This window comes from Moschus berezovskii, chromosome 16 (assembly GCF_049115385.1).
Source record: "Moschus berezovskii isolate FMDL1 chromosome 16, NW_MosBer_1.0, whole genome shotgun sequence".
Taxonomy (NCBI): Eukaryota; Metazoa; Chordata; class Mammalia; order Artiodactyla; family Moschidae; genus Moschus; species Moschus berezovskii.
The window spans coordinates 19617508-19640468 of record NC_142475.1 but is presented as its reverse complement, the minus strand read 5'-3'; the positions used below and the strand labels follow the sequence as shown (position 1 = coordinate 19640468).

General features: G+C 36.7%; 1 protein-coding gene across 7 annotated transcripts in view; it reads left to right on the top strand.

The window, feature by feature from the left end:
• UBR5 (ubiquitin protein ligase E3 component n-recognin 5) overlaps window positions 1–22961 on the top strand; it is a 140247-nt gene that overhangs the window by 88817 nt on the left and 28469 nt on the right. For 5 of the 7 annotated variants that reach the window (XM_055432506.2, XM_055432504.2, XM_055432503.2 and 2 more), the window contains exons 21-36: window positions 3070–3280; window positions 4221–4347; window positions 8292–8443; window positions 8977–9072; window positions 9446–9569; window positions 14773–14870; window positions 15509–15657; window positions 15975–16066; window positions 16919–17065; window positions 17158–17276; window positions 17361–17487; window positions 17570–17699; window positions 19383–19543; window positions 19662–19901; window positions 21593–21716; window positions 22325–22436. In XM_055432506.2, the coding sequence (XP_055288481.1) occupies window positions 3070–3280; window positions 4221–4347; window positions 8292–8443; window positions 8977–9072; window positions 9446–9569; window positions 14773–14870; window positions 15509–15657; window positions 15975–16066; window positions 16919–17065; window positions 17158–17276; window positions 17361–17487; window positions 17570–17699; window positions 19383–19543; window positions 19662–19901; window positions 21593–21716; window positions 22325–22436 (2209 nt within the window). The remainder of the gene's footprint in view (window positions 1–3069; window positions 3281–4220; window positions 4348–8291; window positions 8444–8976; window positions 9073–9445; window positions 9570–14772; window positions 14871–15508; window positions 15658–15974; window positions 16067–16918; window positions 17066–17157; window positions 17277–17360; window positions 17488–17569; window positions 17700–19382; window positions 19544–19661; window positions 19902–21592; window positions 21717–22324; window positions 22437–22961) is intronic. The other 2 variants (XM_055432502.2, XM_055432507.2) reach the window with 2 other exon arrangements.

Genomic DNA, 22961 nt, shown 5'->3' with positions numbered 1-22961 from the left:
TTGAGTTTGTTTGAGGGTCTTTTGTTTTGGGCTGCAGTGGGTCTTTGTTGTGCCGCACAAGCTTTCTCTAGCTGTGAAGCTCGGGCTTAGTTGCCCCACAACATGTGGGATCTTAGTTTCCCAATCAGGAGGGAATGTGCAGATTCCTATCCACTAGACCACCATGGAAGTCTCTAAGATTCGTATTAGATATCTAAGAGGAGTTAGTGAAGAGAGAGTTGGGTGTGAAAGTTGGAAGACCAGGAGAAAGAGGACCAAACTGGAGAAGTGGACTTAGGAGCTGTCTGGATATTTGTGATATTTAAAGGAATTAAACTGCATGAGATTACTGAAGTCTTGGAGAAGGAAAAACCTAAGGACTGAGCCATTGGAATAGTCTCAGCATTTAAATACCAAGAAGTAAAGAGGAACCTATATGAAGGGACTGAGAAGGAGTTGGAGGAAAACTAGAATGAGGGTTGTCTTGGAAGCTAAGCCAAGAACTTGTGTCAAGCAGGATGTGTTGTTCAAGTGTATCATGTGATGCTGTAGGCCAGTGAGGCTTCACATCATTTAAAAATTCTTGATTTGTTGCCAACATTCCAAGTCACAGGATTTATATTTAAAATTCAGATTTTCAGTTGCTCTTAAAAAATTAGAAGACCTGGTAACAGTGGGCCATCACAAAACATTAATCTGCTCCTTTTAGGGGGCTGTGCGTGGTCTCTCCAGTTCATCGCAGAGAATGTTTAAAATTTGTTGCTCTGCATTCAGTGTTAGTCACCATTTATTAGGTGGTTTACGTTACTTTTTTTTTTCAGCCAACTTCCTCCATTCATTTTATACTATTTCAAGTGCTTCTGTAGGTCTAATAATTCTATGAACCCTGCACTTTGTCAGCGTCTCAATGGTAAAGATGAAACATGCCATCATCCTAGTGGTAGGGATGAAGTGTGTCATCATTTATCTTTGTACCTCATTTACCAGGGCTTGATGTACAGTAGACATGCAAGAAATTTTTGCCAAACTCTGTGCCTTTTGTTGGACTTCCCAGGTAACTCAGATAAAGAACCCATGTGTCAGTGCAGGAAACACAGGAGATGTGGGTTTTATCCCTGAGTTGAGAAGGAAATGGCATCCCACTCCAGTATTCTTGCCTGGAAAATTCCATGGACAGAGGAGCCTGGCAGGTTATAGTCCACGGGTTTATAGAAGAGTCAGACACGACTGAGCATGCACACATGCTGCCTTTGGTTATAAGAATAAGTGACAGCATACAGTGATGCAGAATAAACTGTCTTGCTCAGACATAGTAAGTGTGGTATTGATACTGTCAGCATAATGGCTCCTGTATGGTTTAGCAGGTTGGAGTTGAGAGCTCCTGTAGAGTAGCTGCTTCCAACCAGACCACTGATTTGTTTGAAAACATTCGCTATCACAGCCATGTTCAGCAAAATATCTTAATTTTAGTTATTTCAAAATGTACTGTGCTTTTTATTCTTTGTAGAGATTTTGACATATTCTCTCAATGTATTGATTAATGCATATTTGCCACTAGATTCTGACAAATTTAGTCCTGTGTGGCCCACCTCATGTTCTTGAACTGGAGTTTGTAATTTAAGGGGTCACTTCAGAGCCATAGTTAGTTGCACAGTTCAACTGGCCTGTCTCACATGTGTCACATACTGAACACAGCTTTTTTGGTAATTTGTAAAGAGGTGGCAAGTTCAGAAGCATCTCTCTTCTTTCCTTTGTATTTCAGTATATTCTTTTCCCATGTGCTTTCCTCCAGTTCCTAATTGTAGTTAAAATAAACAAATTTTCTTGTCTTCCTTAACTAATGCTTCACATTCAGTCCATTAAGTATCCTATAACTTTTACATTCTGAAAAAATACTTTTCAACTCTTCGATATATTAATGCTGTGTCTTTGTTTCGGCTGCTAAAGTCAAAGTGACTTAAACAACTGAAATTTGATTTTCATAGTTCAGGAAGGTGGGAAGTTCAAGATCGAGGCACGGGCAAATTTGGGGTCTGATGTGTTCTTTCCTGGTTCATGGATGGCCATGTGTCCTCACACAGTATGAGGGGGGAACTCTGGTCTCTTCAGGTCCCTTTAAGGTCACTGATCATCTTCATGAAGGCTCCACTCTTATGACCTAATCACTATCCAAAGGCACTACCTCCAGATACCATCACCTTGGGGATTATTAGACTTCAATATGAACTGGGAGGGAGCAAATACTCAGTCGCTAGCATGCTGTTTCTCAGGTAGAAAATGGTATGATCCATAAATAATTTATCATTACTACCTTGTCTTTGACAATGAAGTGTGTATTTAGCTGTCACCTTTGGGGAAGTGCATCTGTCGTGATTTCTGGGGAGGTAAAGGTTTGCGTTTTCATAGTGTGATATAACCTTAGCACAGGAGGGTGAGAATAAGCTTGGAGTGAAATGTATACCCTGCGCTTAATTGGCCAACAATATTAATAGGGTTCTAGTTTGCTAGTTATATATGACGTAAATAAGGGTTCTGTAAACTACGATCTGTGGGACTTCCCAGGTGGCGCTAGTGATAACTCACCTTAAGAGATATGAGTTCAGTCCCTGGGTCGGGAAGATGCCCTGGAAGAGAAAACAGCAACCCACTCTAGTAATTCTTGCCTGGAGAATCCCATGGACAGAGGAGCCTGGCAGGCTATAGTCCATAGAGTCGCACAGAGTCGGACATGACTAAAGCAACAACACATACACAAACTGCGATCTGTAGATCCCGTCCAGCCCCTCCCATTCATCATTTGCACATTGTATATCTGACTGATTTCCTGCTGCAGTTACTGAGTTGAGTTAGTTCCAGAAGCTGAAAATATTTATTGATTCTTTGCAGATCACTCTTCCATTCCTGTCAGTTGTTGTCTCTGCTTAAGGGTATCTTTAAGTTAAGTTCAGCTTCTTTTGCCAGGTCACCTTAAATTGTCTCTACTTTCTGCAGAGCTGATTTTATTATTGTGTTGGCCGTGTAAAATTTTTGATACATGTATTGAGGTATGCAAGTGCATTGAAGTTTTTTTCCTAATTTGTCTGAGCACAGAAACAAACCTTGATGCAACACATCCTGCGCTGTGACTATGAGGCCTGTCGACAGTATCTTATGAATCTTGAGCAAGCGGTGGTTTTAGAGCAGAACCTACAGATGCTGCAGACATTCATCAGCCACCGATGTGATGGAAATCGAAATATTTTGCACGCTTGTGTATCCGTTTGCTTTCCAACCAGCAATAAGGAAACTAAAGAAGAAGAGGGTGAGATTAAGAACTATAGCATGATCTTTAAAAGGAATTTGGGGCAATTTTGAAAATAAAAAATCACTGAAAGAAAAGAAAATCACTGTAAAGAATTTGTGTATGGCTTTGTATATGTATTTTCATTTGGCTTTGTAAAAATCTTGGGGTTTCAGAAGGTGACATTGCCGAAAGGTAAAAATGCCTGTTCTCTTGATAGGATGAGTATAGAACATGAGTAAGCAAATTTTTCATCAGTGTGTTTCTGTTTCTATATATATATTCTATATATATAGAATCCTTAAGAGCTTTACTGGTTTTATAATTGCAGGTTACTTTTATTACCATGGGACTTATTTAGCAAGTTAAGTCAAATTATATGGAGGCAACCTTTATCCCAATTGTTAGAATGTAAAGGAGAAAATAAAATAGTGAGTTATTAGATGTTTTGGAAAATAAATAAGCTTTTCTTTTTGCCATAATGTTTTTAATTGGCTGATTAAAGGGAGGAAACTGAAAACCGGAAGTGCAATTTTGTAATTCATAATGGGTCTCCTTATTTTGAATTCTACTGGTGACATTCTGGTAGCTACATTTTTGAATAGTGGTTTGCAAGTTTCTTACTTTTTATTCACTATCATTGACTGACTAAAGGATTGTAAGTAGTGTATAAACTAAGACTGAGGTATTGATATGTCAGCCTTGTGAGTGCTACATTTCAGCCTACTTGTGAATAATACTTTTTATCTTTGGGATTGAAAAGTAAGGCAGAATAGCGAAGTCATAGTTCTATCTAGCTTATGTGTTTTTTCCTTTGAGGAGGCAAAATTAAGCTGTTATCCCTAGTATGTGAATTAGAACACTAAAACAGCAGTTAGCATTTGATGGCTTATACATACTTAATCTCTTAGTTGTTTTTTGAAGTTTAAATTGATCCTGATTTTTTGCTCTTATGTTTCAGAAGCAGAGCGCTCTGAAAGAAACACATTTGCAGAAAGACTTTCTGCTGTTGAGGCCATTGCAAATGCAATATCAGTTGTTTCAAGTAATGGCCCAGGTAATCGGGCTGGATCATCAAGTAGCCGAAGGTAATGTGATTTTTACCAGGGAAGTTCAGTTGATGGAAATGTAATCCAAGTACAGAAAGAAACGCATCTGTTATCTCTCATATGCATGAATTGGTGGGTCCTTTTGTTTTGTTTTTTTGTTCCTCCCAATATCAGTCTGGGAAAAATATTTGACAGTATCTCGTATTTAGGTATAGAACAGTAGGACCTAAGATCTTTCAAAAATTTGAGGTCATTTAGACAAGTAGTTTAAGCTTGATTCTTTGAATGTGTTTAAAATTTTTCATCATTCTTTTTTCCTAGGAAGTAATTTTCTTTAGTTGGAGAACAAATAATATAATAATTGAAAGAACCTCAATCTTTTACTTTCAGATTGTTTACTTAGCTCAGTCTCTCAGATGTACAAATGATCTGGGAAGAAAAGAAAAGCTGGTGTATATTATGAATGTTCGGTATTTAAAATTTTCAGGCCTTCAGAGTTCTGGGATGGACAAAACTTCCAACACATTAAAAATTACTAGATGTTTGAATAGATGAAGACTATAAAGAATTCAGGATATAGGTGTTTATTTTTTTTCCTGAAGAGAAAAAGCACATTTATATTAGACATGAGAGCCAGAATTCTTGGATGCTTCACAAATCATTAATGTGGAAGCACTGCTTACTGTGCTCATGTTGTAAAGTCAACTTAAAATGAAGACTCTCTTTGCCTATTTGCTGTTCTATATTCAACTCTCCCTTTTAAAAATAATTCTTCTAAAATTGGTTCCAACCTGAGAGCTTCCCAGGTTCAAAAACATTCTGAGGTGAGATTTATCAAAAACTATTTATGGATGACCAAATTATAATTTAAAATCATACAGAAACATTATATAGACTATGCAAAATGGAAATTATCACCAGCTTATTTATTCAGGACTGCACTAGGCAGACAAAGTGTTTGGTCTAAAATGGAAAGCAACTTAAATTCTTCATGAAGAAATTAGTGTCTGAATTATTTCAGGTATTTCATTTCTTCAGGGAAAATACAGGTTGAAAATCAAGTTGGACTCTGATATGGTTGGTCCAATACCAGTGCTGCCATCTTTTTTTCATGTAAGGATTATTTTGAAGGCAAAGACTAAAAGGAGCTTCAAGAGTGGGTGATGTGTTGCTCACAGAAATAATTTGCAGAGTAAGCTCCTTTGAGGCATTTGCCGAAGATTTCACTGCAGTGCTCTTAACCAGTTCAAACTCAGGGCTGCCGGTTGAACAGATGAAAGCACAGGAGTCTTATTATCCACGCCGGGCAGTAGGAAGTCCACAGACTCTGCTTCATTGAAGTGAAACCCTCCTCTAGCCTACAATGGATTTTCTAGGCGATGCCCCTTGATGAGTATGCAGGCTGGGATTCATGAGCTGTAAGCTCAAAACCGATGCAGTTTCAATATTGAATGGAGTACTGTTAAATGCCTTCAGATGATGATTTGACTGAGAAGTTTTGTTATGTGACTGAATAGTGCCTGAGTTCAAAGGGCAGATTTAGTGGAAGGCTTGATTGATGCATCTGATTGCAGGTGTATGTACTCTAGAGATTATTAATCTGGAAGACACATGACCTTCGCTTTTTTGTCACAGTGGTATGTTTGAACATGACTGGATTCTAAGGCTTCTGTAGCATGGATATAACGTGCTTACAAAGAGGAAATTACATCATCCTTGAATTCTTCCATATTGTCAGAAAATACGATGACTCCAGGCAAGCCTATACGAAGAAATGTCAAAACTCTGAATCTTAGCAGCCAAGGTGGTATCTCCTCAGTATTGTCCTCAGCCACTGAGGATACAGGTGAATCTTCATGAATTGTGTACAACATCTTGAAGAATAATTTTCTTTTTTTTGTTTTTTTGTTTTTTTTTTGTTTTGAAAGAATCTGTAAGAGGAGCTGGGCATTGTATTTAAAAATGTTCCCAAGACCTAATGAAGAAAAGAGGTTAAGGACAATTTTTTTAAATGACAAGGAATGACCCCTCATTTAATATTGAATTGACTACATCACAACAACAAAGTTGGGAGTTTGCAAGTTCAAGATGAGACTATGGTCTCAATTTATCTTCATACTTATTCTTAATCTGCTCTAAGCTAGAGATTGGAGAATAGCCCATATGTTTTGTTTGGCCTATGCAATGTTAAAAAATTTTTTTTTCTTTAACATTTGAATGCCTTTAGATGAGCATGCACACTTCTAGTTTGCCATGACCCCCTATTTCTTACACCTAACTGTCCTTTCCTCAATTTATTTTACTTTCCAGGCCCAGTAGGCATTGCGTTTGTGACCCTGGTGTAAGCATTCTTCTTGATAAGCCCAAAACATGCATTTATTTTCAGGTGATTTGCACTGCTTCCCAATTATTGCTGACTCTTTCTCTCTCTCTGTGTTTTGAGTAAGACACATTAGGATACTAAATGTCTGTGTTGAGCTTAATTAAAATTGTGTCGGAGCATCACAGTGTGAACAGTCACCCAGGCGTGTGCTGTTTTGGTAGCACTGCCACGCTCTGTGGGTGATGTCTTGGACAGGGAAGTGACCTTGACTGAAATAAATCACTGTGCCCTGCTCCCCTCCATATTATAAAAGCTCTTGGACTCAGATTTCTAAATTGGGAGAGAGAAGACATGTTACCATAAAAGAATTAACTGTAGGTATTTTTTAATAGTGCATATTATAATGACTAACATATTTTTTAGACATTAAAATTTACTTTGCAGAATCTTCCAAAAAAATTACTCTAACGAAAGATATATTATCATACACAAGCCTTATAAAGTAGGTATGTTCCTGAAGTTAGCTTCTAAAAGAAATTTTGGTAAATGCTTTAAAATTTTTTTTTCTTTATGAAACTGAAAGTGTATTGGTCTGGAGAAACACATTTACCCTTGGATTAAATTCACGCATTAATACAAATTACTCTGAATTACTTATTTGCAGACATATAATGTGTACGTGGTAAGATGTTAGGTTTTTCACATCAGAAATGTCATGTCTTTGGGATTAAATCTGCCTGGGAGAAAGAAGTCCCTGATGTGTCCTGGCCCTTAAAACTGAATTCTTACTTTTTATTCATTTAAAAGCTCTAAAATCGTGGCCGAGTGAAGGGATTTGCCTTATGCGCTCTCTCAATTGCTGCTAGTTCTTAATGTATTAATTTTGTAGCCTTTGTAAGCTTTTATTCAGAGGTACAGATTTTTGTATAGGTAGTTCACTAGTTCCCCTAATGAAGTCTTGTGTTTGTGATTATTTTTTAGTGATGTGCACACCTGTGCCATATTTTTTCTGTATAGCAGGAAGAAAAATATATCCATGCCCAGACAATATTATAATAACATATTTTATAAGCTCCAATTTCATTATTTAATTTCCTTGGGACAAAGTTGTATTGTTAAAAAAACTTTTTTGTAAAAAAAAAAAAAATACATCTAAATTGGTCTTTGTTTGAAAACTACTTACTGTGTGGATATTAGTTCACTTGCTTTTGAGATCATAGAAAAGGGATTTAGTGGGCTAACAATATTGGTCTTGTGCTAATACATATGTTTTGTTAATGTCTATATTAAACTTAATTCTTACTGGTAATAAACAGGGGACAGAATTTTTTTTGTTTTAATGTTCAGCTGTTCGTTTATCTTAACTGTATAAAATATTATTTCTAATTTTACTTCACTGCAACTTTTGTTCCCTGTGCTTAAGTTTGTGTGGGAGCTTAATACAGTGGTTTTAAGTGCTGAACTCGGTTCTGGGATCCCCCAGTTGAATTTCTATTCCTTGCTGACTTATTTCGTGATTCCAGAATTGGCATTTGTGTCACTTTCCTGCCTGGAGTATTTGCTTGTAGAACAAACTTTGATCTCAGATGAGAAGTTCTGTGCACCTTATTGTTACATTTAGACATAGCAGTGAGCTCTGATTTTGTCCATGTTCTTCTAGTTTGAGATTACGGGAAATGATGAGACGTTCGCTGAGAGCAGCTGGTTTGGGTAGACATGAAGCTGGAGCTTCATCCAGTGACCACCAAGATCCGGTTTCACCCCCCATAGCTCCCCCTAGTTGGGTTCCTGACCCTCCTGCAATGGATCCTGGTAAGACCTGTTATTTTGTTTAGTGTTAAACAAAAAGATAATGTCATAAAAGAAAAGAAACATTTCAGTGGGGTGTTTAGAAACTTGAAACAGTTAAAAATTGGCATAATGAGTATTGTAACTAGTCTATGAAGGTGGCATCACCGACTCAATGGACATGAGTTTGAGTGAACTCCGGGAGTTGGTGATGGACAGGGAGGCCTGGCGTGCTGTGATTCATGGGGTCGCAAAGAGTCGGACATGACTGAGCGACTGAACTGAAGTTAAAAATTAAAATTCTAGAAAGTCTTGTTAGATAGCCCTCTCCTACTGAAATACGTATTTCTATACTGATAAGCCAATTAGTATTATATCAAGTCAATAATTTGTCTAGTGGGTTCCTCCTTTTATAGTTTGGGAGAAAAGTTTCCACTGAAACCTCTGTCCGATTTGACCTTTGGCTTGTAGAGAAAAGCCTTAAGGCCAGTTAAATGAACATGGTAGGGGTATGTTTCCTATAATGATATACATCCTGCTGTTCTGTTTACTGAAAGATGGTGACATTGATTTTATCCTGGCCCCTGCTGTGGGATCTCTTACCACAGCAGCGACTGGCACCGGTCAAGGACCAAGCACCTCCACCATTCCAGGTGAGAATCTCTACTATTTTATCTACCTGTGTATTTGGAAGATAAAATGCACACTTTGTATATATATTTCTAGAGATCTACACTTTATCTCAAGGAGACTTTTCTTGGCTTGAAATATTTCTAATCCTCTGACTTACCTTCCGTATATCAGTGAAGCTATGGTGTGTATGTGCATGCATTTCAGCAGTTGAGATTTGTAAAATGTGTTAGTGTGTTTAAATTTTCTGTCATGAAGTTATTAACTTGTTACTAATACCAGAATATTTTTCTGGTGGTATATTTTAAAGATCCTTGGTATGTTATTCTGGAATAGTCTTTCATTCTTGTTTTGTATACTCTTGTTTTGTTACCAAATGGATGTGCTTAATTACAGGTCCTTCCACAGAGCCAGCCGTAGTAGAATCCAAGGATCGAAAGGCCAATGCTCATTTTATATTAAAATTGTTATGTGATAGTGTTGTTCTGCAGCCCTATCTTCGAGAACTGCTCTCTGCAAAGTAAGAAGTTTAATATACTTTTGAGATAAAGATTTGGCTTAACTCCTTTTACTGTTGTTAGGTCAGTCTTCTTGCAGTATATGGAACAACATTTAAGATAATTTATCACAGTCTAGCACTGTATTCTCTGTTACTAACCTCTCTTTAGTGAAAAAAGCCTTCTGAATATAATACAGATAAACTAAATGAATACAGGGTGTATCTTTATATGTTAGGTTGATCAGGGTGTATATTTTTTTGTTAAAAAGATCACGGTATAGTTAGTTACCCGTAAATGTTGAATACATAAGTTATCACTGTCACCTTGAAAACTTTAAAAATTATATTCTTTACCAAGCTTTACACTAGAAGTAAATATTCTGTTGTAAATGCTCATTAACCATTAATAGGTTCCATCTCTACTTTTAGTGTGATTGTTTATCTTCCTTTACAGACTCATAATGATTATGTAATAGTTATTAATCTGTGCCAAATTCTACTTGCATTAATTCTCTTATTCTAGATATAACTGTCTGGAGTAGACAGTTTGCAGCAATGGGCTTAGAGATAACTAACTTGTTCAGGATCCCAAAACCTAGTGAGTGGCACAGCTGGAGTTCCAGACCTGGTCTGTGTCCTTATTACAGAACTGAAATTCCCAGTTATGACCCTTAGACCACTTTCCCTATTTAAGTATAAGAAGATGTTTTGAATTTTTTGTATTTTTGAGGGCAAGGGAGTTTTCCTGTTTAAGCCTTACTACTCTTAGGATGAAAATGACCACATTTATGAAGTTATGATTACTTTAATGAAGGCTGCCCCATTAGTACGATAAGACTTTGGATTGTAAATATAGTTATTACTGCAGAAGCATCTTACTAATTTGTCGATTGGGGCATAGATAAATATATATATATATACACACACATACACATTTATCTTTCTGCTTTCATTTGTCATTTTTGTTGCATTTATGGTATTTTTAAGTATATTATCTTTTTATGATTTTCTTGTGTTGTCTGAAAAGTTGTTCTATGTACTTATTCCCTTTCTCTTTGTTATTAATCCATCTTGTATTTCTGCAATTAATTTCTTTTTCGCTAGTCCTTTATTTTAGTACCCTCACAACGGTTTACTTTTTCCTCTTTATCTAAGAAAATATGTATCTGGAAAACACCGGATTAATAAACTGATGTATTTAAAAGCTGATATTAGGAGAGGTGGTGTTCTTTTGCCTGACATTTAGGTGAAAAGTGTAGAGGTTATCAAACTGGCCCTTTTTTGCTTTTTTTATACTACAAATATAGGAGAATTTTCTAGAGTTGCTAACACAGTTTCCTTTGTGATATATTATTTACCATGGAGATAACTCAGTTTTTTTTTTTTTTTCCCCTTAGTGAAGTAGAATTGACTTGAAATTATATTTGTTTCAGGTATACAACATATTGATTTGATAAGTTTAGTTACCATCTCTCACTACAGAAAGTTATTACAGTATAATTGATTATAGTTGCCTATGCTGTACATTCGGAGAAGGCAATGGCAGCCCACTCCAGTACTCTTGCCTGGAAAATCCCATGGATGGAGGAGCCTGGTAGGCTGCAGTCCCTGGGGTCGCTGTGAGTTGGACACGACTGAGCGACTTCCCTTTCACTTTTCACTTTCATGCATTGGAGAAGGAAATGGCAACCCACTCCAGTGTTCTTGCCTAGAGAATCCTAGGGACGGAGGAGCCTGGTGGGCTGCCGTCTGTGGGGTCGCACAAAGTTGGACACGACTGAGGCAACTTAGCAGCAGCAGCAGCGTGCTGTACATTAGGTCCTCATGACTTATTTATTTTGTAACTGAAAGTTTGTACCTCAGTCTCCCCCACCTATTTCACTCAATTCCTCTAACCCCCTCCTCTTTGGCAACCACCAGTTTGTTCTCTGTATTTGTGAGTCTGTTCTGCATAAGGCTTCCCTTTTCTCCATATCCTCACCAGCACTTCTTGTTTGTTGTCTTTTTGGTAATAGAAATTCTGACAGGTGTGCGGTATTATCTTACTATGGTTTGATTTTGATTTGCATTTCCCTGATGTCTAGTGATATTGAACATTTTTTCATGGGTCTCTTGGCCATCTGTTGTATATCTCCTTCGGAATAATGTCTGTTCAGGTCTCCTGCCTAGTTTTTAACCAGATTGGGTTTTTTCGATGTTGAATTACATAGTTTGGATATTAACCCCTTAATGGATATGCCATGTGCAGACGTCTCCCATTCAGTAGGCAGCCTTTTCCTTTTGTTGATGGTTTCCTTTGGTATTCAAAAGCTTTTTAGTTTGATGGAGTCTTATTTGTTTGATTGTGCTTTTGTTTTCCTTCCTGAGGAGACAGAGCCAAAAAAATCTAAGACCAATGTCAAAGAGCATATTGCTTTTGTTTTCTTTTTTCTTCTAGGAGTTTTATGAGTTCAGGTCATACATTTAAGTTTTTAATCCGTTTTGAGTTTTTTATGTACTGTGAGAAAGTAAGCCAGTTTGATTCTTTTGCTATTAGCTGTCCAATTTTCTCAGTACTATTTATTGAAAAGACTGTCTTTTGTTCTTTGTATATTCTTACCTCTTTGTCGTGGATTAATTGACCATGTAACTGTGGGTTCATTTCTGGTCCCTCTATTCTGTTCCATTAACAGAATGTGTCTGTTTTTGTGCCAGTACCACACCATTTGATTACTGTAGCTTTGTTAGTACTGTTTGAAATCAGGGAACATGATGCATCCAGCTTTGTTTTGTTTTTTGTTTTTTTTCTCCGCATGATAGCTTTGGCTGTTTGGGATCTTTTGTGGTTTTGTTTTATTATTTTGTGAAAAATGTCATGTCCGTTTTGATAGAGAGTGCATTAAATGTGTAGATTGCTTTGAATAGTATGGTTATTTCAGTAATATTAATTCTTCCAATCCATGAGCAAGGTTAATTTTTCCATTTGTGTCATCTTAAATTTCCCTCATTAGTGTCTTACTGTTTTCCAAGTATAGGTCTTCTACCTCCTTGGTTAGATGTATTCCTAGGTAGTTTATTATTTTTGATGCAGTCATAAGTGGGACTATTTCCTTAATTTCTTTTTCTGATAGTTTGTGGCTAGTGTATAAAATACAATAGATTTCTGCATATTACTTAAGTTTCCTACAACTTAATTCATTTATTTGTTCTAATTGCTTTTTGGTGGCATCTTTAGAATTTTCTGTATGTAGTATATATCATCTACAAATAGTGATAATTTTACTTCTTTCCAATTTGGATACTTTGTTCTTTTTCTTGTGTAACTGCTGTGGCTAGGACTTAAAATACTTGTTGAATAAAAGTAGTAAGAGTGGGTATCCTTGTTTGATCTGAGAGGACTTTCAACTTATTCACCTTTTATTATGATGTTAGCTGTGGGCCTGTCAGTATATGGCCTGTATTATACTGAGATACATTCTCTCTGTATCCACTTTCTAGAGAGTTTTATCATATGTTAAATTTTGTCTCAGTTCTTCTCTGTTTCTACTGAGATGATCGTACCATTTTATTTTATAATTTGTTAATATAGTATATTATGTTGATTGATTTGTGGATATTGAACAGTACTTGCATCCTAGGATAAATCCGCCCACACCCCCCTCCCTCCCCCTGCCCTGCCCCCCACTTCATCATTATATATAATCCTTTTAGTGTATTGGTGGATTTGGCTTGCTTGTATTTTATCTAGAGTTTTAGCCACTAGGCCAGGGAAGTCCTGTGATTCGGTTTCATTCTTGATAATCATTCTGTTCATATTTTCTGTTTCTTTCTGATTCAGTCTTGGGAGATTGTATGTCTCTCGGTTTATCCATTTCTTCTAAGTTGTCTGTTTTATCGGTGTATAGCTGTTGGTAGTAGGTCTCTTCTGGTGCTTTGTTACCTGTTTGGTGCAACTTCTCTTTGAATTCTGATTTTACTTATCTGAGCTTTTTCCTTGGTTGATTCTGGCTAAAGGGGGACACATAAGTATACTTTGGAGTAACAGGAGGGAGAAATGTGTTCATTATACAGAAAGCAGCCTTACGAAGATTAAGTTTGAGTAGAACCATGAAAAATAGGGAGAAGGAACAACAACAAAGAGAAGTATGAGTATTTTAAGAAGTCATAATTCATCTAGTTCAGAGTGAAGGATTAGAAGAGAACAATTGCGAGTGGATCTGAAAAAAAAAATAGGTCAAAATTGCCACTTTGGTCCCTGTTCTTTGGGCTTGAGTGCTCTGAATAACTGCCTTTGTTAGACTGTAATATTATCAAAGTGGGATTATAAGAATGGTAATGAGATGGTGGTATAAAAGAGATTAAAATAGGCAAGAATAGAAAGGAGAGTCAGGTATGTTTTATATGTTTGTTACCACCTTTAATATGTGTGTTGCAATCAACTGAATTAAAGAGTTGTTGAAAATGGAAAAGAAAGATGCATTAAAACATGGTTTAGGTGAAAGACTTCGTGAAGAATCTACATTTTTTGTCTGAAGTTACTTGGGACAGTGATACTGTTGGGTGACATAGATAAGTTAGGTAGAGAGCGGTTTTGAAGAGAAAGATTATTTGAGTTTTAGATATGTTGAATGTAAAGTATCACTGGGAAATCTTAAATAGGCTTATCAAATAAGCAAGTGTAGATGTTGGAACTGAATTATTGTGAGAGAAGTGGTAGTTGCTATAATGGAAGAGAGGGAGATACAAATGGCTGAGAAACTGACTTTTGGGAAATGCACGGGTCTAGAAGGGAATAGAAATTCAGTGAAGAATATTTAAAGTACATTTTAAAGTGGAAATTCTTAGTAATAATAATAGCTGACACTTACTGAATACATGTTTTTTGCTAAGCAGTCTGTTGAAGTAATAATTCTTTTACTCTTCCTCAAAATTGTATGAGATAGAGCCTGTTACTATGCCCACATCTGGAAAGTATTTGTTTACTCCAGAACCCTTGCTGTATTCTTTAAAGTCACTAAAGCCAAGAAAGGAAAGTATGGTTTAGAGACACAAAGATTCCACAGAAGTGACTTTCTTAAGAGATAATATGAGACCAGAAAATACCACCAATGATTTTCTTTGAGCATTGACATTATTTACTAAAACATAACTAGTCTTTTGTTTCATCGTGAACATACGTTTCTTTTATAATATCAGGAAGGAAAATAACTGATACTATTTTTATATACAATTTTTCTTCTTTTAGGGATGCAAGAGGTATGACCCCATTTATGTCTGCTGTAAGTGGTCGAGCTTATCCTGCTGCAATTACCATCTTAGAAACAGCCCAGAAAATTGCAAAAGGTAATTTATTTCAAGTTCTAAATTAGTTGCTTATTTTTTAATTTGACTAGATTCTCTTCTATAATTGGTTAGAAACTATCAAGATAATTCTTTTGTGTATATGTATAAAATTCATGTACTTTTTTCAAGCATATATTCTGTCAGCCTATTAATTGGTATTGGTGATGAAATTTTATGGAAAGAACAGACCAGATGTCTTATTGTTCTTTCTGACTGGGATTTACTGCCTAATAGAAAGTGTTAAGGAATATCAGTTCTTGCCATCCAGCCTTTAAAAGATTCAGTAGTTATCTTTTGAAAAATAGTGGCTATGAATAATTTATGTGATTATCTGTAATTTGTTAAATAGAGCTAGAACTTGAATCATAACTGCATAATGTAGAGTTGAGCACTTAGATGGCTGATGTTTGATGTATTTATATTGTTCTCTTGTGTGGTTATGATGTAATTATACTTTGCTTTACTTTGCACCAGAATTGACTGGATTTCTTTGCAATGTTAACTTTGTGTGTCATTTTACTTTATTAATATGTAGTAGTTTCTGATTTATACTGTGTAAATGTTAGAACTTTTCCATTTGAGGATAGTAGTGCTTAAGTTCTTTATTGATGTATGAACTACTGTGTTTTTAATCTTAGCTGAAGTATCCTCAAGTGAAAAAGAGGAAGATGTATTTATGGGCATGGTTTGCCCATCAGGTACCAACCCTGATGACTCTCCTTTATATGTCTTATGTTGTAATGATACCTGCAGTTTTACATGGACTGGAGCAGAGCACATTAACCAGGTAAGTTATTTTACATTTACCTTTATTTGTGCTGTCTTCAGATTTTCTTTTCTTCTCTTTGACCATCACTGGAGTTATAGCTATTAGCTTTGGAATTGGAAGTCTAATGTTTAATTATACTACTTTTTCTGGATGATATAAATTATTTTCTCTCTTCTGGTAATTTTTGATTCCCATTTGTGTATCCATTTGTGACTATTTCCAGAGCACATTAATTTTGCTCTACTGTTGTTGTGATTGAATTTAGAAAATACCAGAAATAATCCTTTTGAGATATACATATCATTCTTTTAAAAAGTATATCCTTTTAATTTTAGGATATTTTTGAGTGTCGTACTTGTGGCTTGTTGGAGTCGCTCTGTTGTTGTACGGAATGTGCAAGGGTTTGTCATAAAGGTCATGATTGCAAGTGAGTGCGATTTTAGTTTCTTAATGCTGTAAACTACTTAGATTCATACTGCCATATTAAAAATAGCTTGGTATGCAAAAAATATGTGATCATACATTGTAACTAGGATCAGTCTTTTAAGGAACATATATATACAGAATGTTTTTGTCTGTATTCTCCAGCCAAAGTCTCAGGTCCCCTGTAGTGTGGTCTGTTAGCTGGACATCACTGAAGGCGTTAAGGGAGTCATGGTTTGGCCTGTGCCTTGTTTATTTCTTAAACTAAATGTAATAACCTTCATCTAGCAATAGAGTTGCTATGGCTAGTTTGTTAGTTTTCACATTCATAGACCTAAGAAGCATAAAATACCCCAGCACTAACATTTGCAGTGCCTCAGGGTCTCAATAGGGACATCGCCTATGACTGTGCTATAGATGTAATAGTTAATAGAGAATTGGTTTGTAAAAACCATCTATTGTGCTTTAAATAATTAGGTGGGACAAGTGGAAATTTTTTATAGATACTGTACTGATACTTATAATTTTTATTAAAAGAATTCTGGCTAATATGTTTATCTTCTTATTTAAATATCTCAAAGTGATAATCTACTTATTTATTGATTGCTTACTAACAAGTGCCGTCACTGTGCTAGATGCTACATGGTGGTGGACAAACAGTTAAGATACCTCTTCTCACGTATTGCTTTACAGACTTTATACCCCTGAAGTAATCCTTGCTGCATTAACAGTTACACTCTGCATTTGAAAGTTAACAAGGTTTCTCTTGAGTTTCAATGAGTTAGGCCTCTGTAATAGCAATATAGACCTTTGTATTTTTAAAAAATTTCTGTACTTGTATATGAATTCTTTCTAGACTCAAACGGACATCACCAACAGCCTATTGTGATTGTTGGGAGAAATGTAAATGTAAAACTCTAATTGCTGGACAGAAATCTGCTCGTCTTGATCTACTTTATCGCCTGCTCACTGCTACTAATTTGGTCACTCTGCCAAATAGCAGGCAAGTTGTGGGCTTTTTAAGATGTAAATTAAGTTGTGAAAGCGCAGCATGGGTAAGTACCTCCTTCCTCATAACCGTGCTCTGTCTTGCAGAGGAGAGCACCTTTTGCTCTTTCTAGTGCAGACAGTTGCGAGGCAGACGGTAGAGCACTGCCAGTACAGACCTCCTCGAATCAGGGAGGATCGTAACCGGAAGACAGCCAGTCCTGAAGGTGAGTTGATTTGACACTTACGACACCTCGGAAAATCAGTATGTGTATTTCTGCCTTACCCACAGTTTCTTCTTTTCTTTGTAGATTCGGATATGCCTGATCATGATTTAGAGCCCCCAAGATTTGCCCAGCTTGCTTTGGAGCGTGTTCTGCAGGACTGGAATGCTTTGAAATCTATGATTATGTTTGGGTCACAGGAGAATAAAGACCCGTATGTATCCATTGAAAGTTTTTTAGACTTGTTTCCTGTGTTAGTGTAGGCAGTTACAGTGCATTCTTTCTTTCCCCTCAAGTCTCAGTGCCAGCAGCAGGATAGGCCATCTTTTGCCAGAGGAGCAAGTGTACCTCAATCAACAAAGTGGCACAATTCGGTTGGACTGTTTCACTCACTGCCTTATAGTCAAGTGTACAGCAGACATTTTGGTAAGTCCTTTGAATGGTTGTTTATAAGCATATGAAAAGGTTATGTGTTAAGCAGTTTCCCATAATTTTACTAATTCAAGCTCCCATGTACCACTAAGCACTAATTAAATACTACATTAAGGGGGATGGAATTTTGGAGGTGATTTAAATTTCTCGTTTTAAATCAATCAATCAGTGAGAGCTCCTTTTTTTCATTCTAAATACAAATCCTGCTGCTGCTAAGTCGCTTCAGTTGTGTCCGACTCTTGTGTGACCCCATAGATGGCAGCCTACCAGGCTCCCCCGTCCCTGCAATTCTCCAGGCAAGAACACTGGAGTGGGGTGCCATTGCCTTCTCTAATGCATGAAAGTGACAAGTGAAAATGAGGTCGCTCAGTCATGTCCGACTCTTAGCGACCCCATGGACTGCAGCCCAGCAGGCTCTTCCGTCCATGGGATTTTCCAGGCAAGAGTACTGGAGTGGGGTGCCATTGCCTTCTCAAAATAGAAATCCTAGAGTGTATTAAAAATACAATATAAAAATGTGTGAATCAGGGTTCTAAATTAGTAATAACTCAGTGCAGAGTTTTAAAAAATATCTCCTTTTGCTGTGAATTTAGAAAAGAATATAAACTGTTAAACCCACTGCTGGAGAGGTTATGGCAAAAAGAACATACTTGTACCGATGAGGTGACCCTTCTTTTGGTACTCCTTTGGAAAACAACTTGGCAGTGTCAGGAGCCATAAAACTAACATTTTCCTTAGAAACTGTCCTAAAGAAGTTATCTGTAATATGAGAAAGAGAAACATTGTGTCACAAAGCTGCTGCTAAGTCACTTCAGTCGTGTCCGACTCTGTGTGACCCCACAGACGGCAGCACACCAAGCTCCACCATCCCTGGGTTTCTCCAGGCAAGAACACTGGAGTGGGTTGCTATTTCCTTCTCCAGTGTGTGAAAGTGAAAAGTGAAAGTGAAGTCGCTCAGTCGTGTCCGACTGGTAGCGACCCCATGGACTGCAGCCTACCAGGCTCCTCTGTCCATGGGATTTTCTAGGCAAGAGTACTGGAGTGGCTTGCCATTGCCTTCTCCAGTGTCACAAAGCAATATAAAATTAAAAACTAGAAATACTTTATGGATCCAATAACAGAGGAATATTACATCCAATTATAGTCCAACCACTTATTGAAATATAATGCAGCGACTTAAAAATAAAGATTATTTTAAGTAGCATTTAAAAAACAACAGGGAAAACAATGTGAAATTGGGTGCTCTCTTTAAAATTAGTAATTTTATGATAGACCATGTGTAGAAATGAGGCTAGAAAGTAATAATAATGGTTAAGTGAGACGGATGGGATTATGAATTCATTAAACATCTGAGTCTACTTTGATGTTTTGTTAAGTATCCTATATACTGAATGAAATATATTCTTTGATTGGACATATTAGGTATTGGTCTTCTAAATATTAGTTGTTATACCTAGGAGTTTAAGGCTAGAAACAAGAAATCAGACATTTGAGACCCACTCTAAGTCAAGCATAGTAGTGGGCCTGTGTCACAAAATTAATCACTGACATTGTGTTGATTCAATATATTTTTATCATGAAATGTTAATATTGAAAACATGTTAGAACTTTTTATTTATGAATGCCTACATCTTACAAGATGTCTCAACATTAACAGAGTGATTACTGGTTTTAAAGCTTTTAGATACTCTACTTGGTACTCTAGTAAAAGAACTCCAGAACAAGTACACACCGGGACGTAGAGAAGAAGCTATTGCTGTGACAATGAGGTTTTTGCGATCAGTTGCAAGAGTTTTTGTCATTCTCAGTGTGGAAATGGCTTCATCTAAAAAGAAGAAGTAAGGCATTCTTTTTGATTTTGGCTTTTATATTTTTTACGCACATTTTTTGTGATAATGATAAAATTATGTATATGAAAGGATTCAAAAGATTTCTATATTTCCCTTTTTGCTCTAGCAACTTTATTCCACAGCCAATAGGAAAATGTAAGCGTGTATTCCAAGCACTGCTGCCTTACGCAGTAGAAGAACTGTGCAATGTAGCAGAGTCACTGATTGTTCCTGTCAGAATGGGTATTGCTCGTCCAACTGCCCCTTTTACTCTGGCAAGTACCAGCATAGATGCCATGCAAGGCAGCGAGGAATTATTCTCAGTGGAACCACTGCCACCACGGCCATCATCTGATCAGTCTAGCAGGTAAATTTCTATCTGGTAACACATTCTGATTATTTCTCTGCAAACATTACAGATGTTACTGAAACCTAAAACTAAACTAAACCTGAGGCATAGGCACTCTGGTTAAGTACAGGATCATTTGTTTAACAAATGGTAAACATTTTATCTTGTTTGGAACACGTGAAAAGCACCTTAAAAACTACATGTCTGTACATCTAAAGTAATAGACGTATAATGTGGGGGGGCCGATTTGGTTTGTTTGTTCAGAATGGCACTTTTTATTATACCAAAAAAGTAATCTGGTAAGAAAGTTTACTTTAGGCTTCTGTGCTTCATTACTTTGTTTTTTTCCTTACCTTTAAATATAGCCTGCTAGAAGGCCAAGCTGAAGAATGGAAAGATTTCTTAACTTTCTCTGTATCCAAAGCTTTGGGCAAGGGGGGCAGGTTATTATATAATCTAAATAACAACAGAATGGTGGAATTTTAAAATATTCTGTGCGTTCATATAGTAGTGGTCCCAGCCTTTGTGGCACCAGGGACCCATTTTGTGGTAGACAGTTTTTCTGTGGACTGGAGTGAGGATGATTCAAGCATTTTACGTTTATTGTACGCTTTATTCCTGTTATTGTTACATCAGCTCCACCTCAGACCATCCCACATTCGATTCTGGAGTTTGGGGATCCTTGTTATATAGGATAAGACTAAAACAATTCAATTCTAGTTACAACATTAATCTTAAATCTCATTTTCCATTTGTTTAATAGTTTACCGAACTAGGCTTTAAGTTGGCTGAGTCAGAATGTTTAGCAACTAAAATGTTCTGGTGTCTTTTATCACAGTGATTCTCAAATTTTAACATGCATGCAGAACTCTTGGGTGTCTTATTAAAATGCAGAGGCTGATTCTGGAAGTCTGGGTGGGGCCTAAGAGTCTGTATTTCTTGTGAACTCTCAGATAGGACCATGCCAATACTGCTGCTCTTAAGGCCACACTTTTGAGTTGCAAAGTTTCTAAGATGTACAAGAGACATCTTAGACATCTTTTATAATGGAGACATCTGTCCATTCTTGGCTGTTTCTGAGTCACATTTTTAAGAAAGTGAAATTTCTGGGTTGACCAGAAAATTTGAACTTTCTGGCCAACCCAGTATTTTGCCACCCCATCTTTTGTTAATGATTTATTTTATAATTGTACTTCTGAATTTTATTTTTTTCCCCACACTCATCAGCAAGTCAATGGTTAATAAGCTGATGCAAAGTAGGTCATGTTAGTCAAGTCTCTTAAAGAGTAGGTTATTTGTAAATAAGGAACTCTCCTTAGTGGGTAAATGCTGCCACCAGAGCCTTTGGAAGTTGAAAGGTTTAGAGATGGAAAAGGAAACATTGTCTCTGTAGAAATATTTCCGTGGGGAGAACTCAAAAAAGTACCTGCGTTAACACAGATTTGAAATATCTTACTAAATTTGAAATATCTTACTAAAAAAGTAAAAACCACTCTGAGATTTATAAGTTAAATCTCAGGTAAGATGATTTCTTTGGGGCTACACATTTTCTGATATACTATAGATTAATTATTGTCGGTTTCCAAGAAACACTGGGTCAGATTGGAAAGAGCAGGCTGTGAACCACGCTGAAGAACACCGAGAGGGAGAGGGCTGCGCTGTCTGTCGGGGTGGTGGCTGCAGCGTGCTCATAAGCTGCTTCCTTACAGCGCCAGTCAGCCTCAGTCGTCCTACATCATCCGGAACCCACAGCAGAGGCGCATCAGCCAGTCACAGCCTGTTCGTGGCCGAGATGAAGAACAGGATGACATTGTTTCAGCAGACGTGGAAGAGGTGCTTTTAATTGTTTTACCTGTGGTACATGAGAGGCTTTTGTTTGGGAGGGAAGGGGAAAGTAGTCACTGGAAGTTTTATTAATGGTAGCTTACCACTGTTACATGTATATGCTTCTACCTTTTAGACTTCTGTTATATGTTCTCATTTGTAGTTATACATATTAAAATATGTTAATAATCCTTGTTTTACTAATAAATTAGAAATAAACGTAACTCTACTTAAGGGTTCACAGAAAAGATATTCTCAATGTTAAAAAAGTTTTAGTAGTTTTGTGCAATGTATTCAAAGGTAGAGAGGCTGCTGTGTATTTATTATATAAATTTTACGATTGCTGAAGTTTAAAAAACATATACTCCCCACACAGTTTTTATATTTCTAATTTTAAGGTTCTGTGTATGGATAGTATTCATAAACTTTGGGATATGTTGGCATAATTTTGGATACCAAATTTTCACTAGCAAATGAAAAATTTCAGAACTGCTTAGTGTTACAGTTCCCTGTAGTTAGTGATCTTTCCATTTTAGACTCAATGCTGTGGGGGAATACTGGTAGAGATGTGGGTATATTATGTACTGTGATTGTCTACAAATAAGATCTGGATTTAGGTTGAGGTGGTGGAGGGTGTGGCTGGAGAAGAGGATCACCATGATGAACAGGAAGAACATGGGGAAGAAAATGCTGAGGCAGAGGGACAGCACGATGAGCATGATGAAGACGGTATGCAGGTTATTGGCAAAATTACTCAGTATGAGAAAACCGGGTGCCTTTAAAGAGATATTAATACAGAGGAAATAGTACTTGGTATACAGTGAAATGTTCAGCATACTTCTGCCAGGAGATTCTGTGGTATCTGTCAGAATTTTACATACATAAATATAAATACTGGATTGGCCAAAAAGTTCACTTGGGCTTTTCCACATCTTATGAAAACCCAAGCAAGCTTTTTGGCCAACCCAATGTATAGACTTTTATATGTTTACGTGTATAAAATAATTTATCATCTCTCCATTTACCTTTTGGTTTACACTTTTCTTAAAAGGCTTTTGAAAATCAAAATAATCATAACCAACATAACATTTGAAAATTGGAGAAAGGGAAAACAACCCATAATCCCACCCAGATGCTAACAGTAGTGTTCTTACTTTCAGTCCTCCCCTGTACTGCCCCATTCCCATGCATGTCTTTCATATTATGTGTAAATTTTTTACTTTGATTTTTCACGTAGGCCTTTTTGCTCCATAG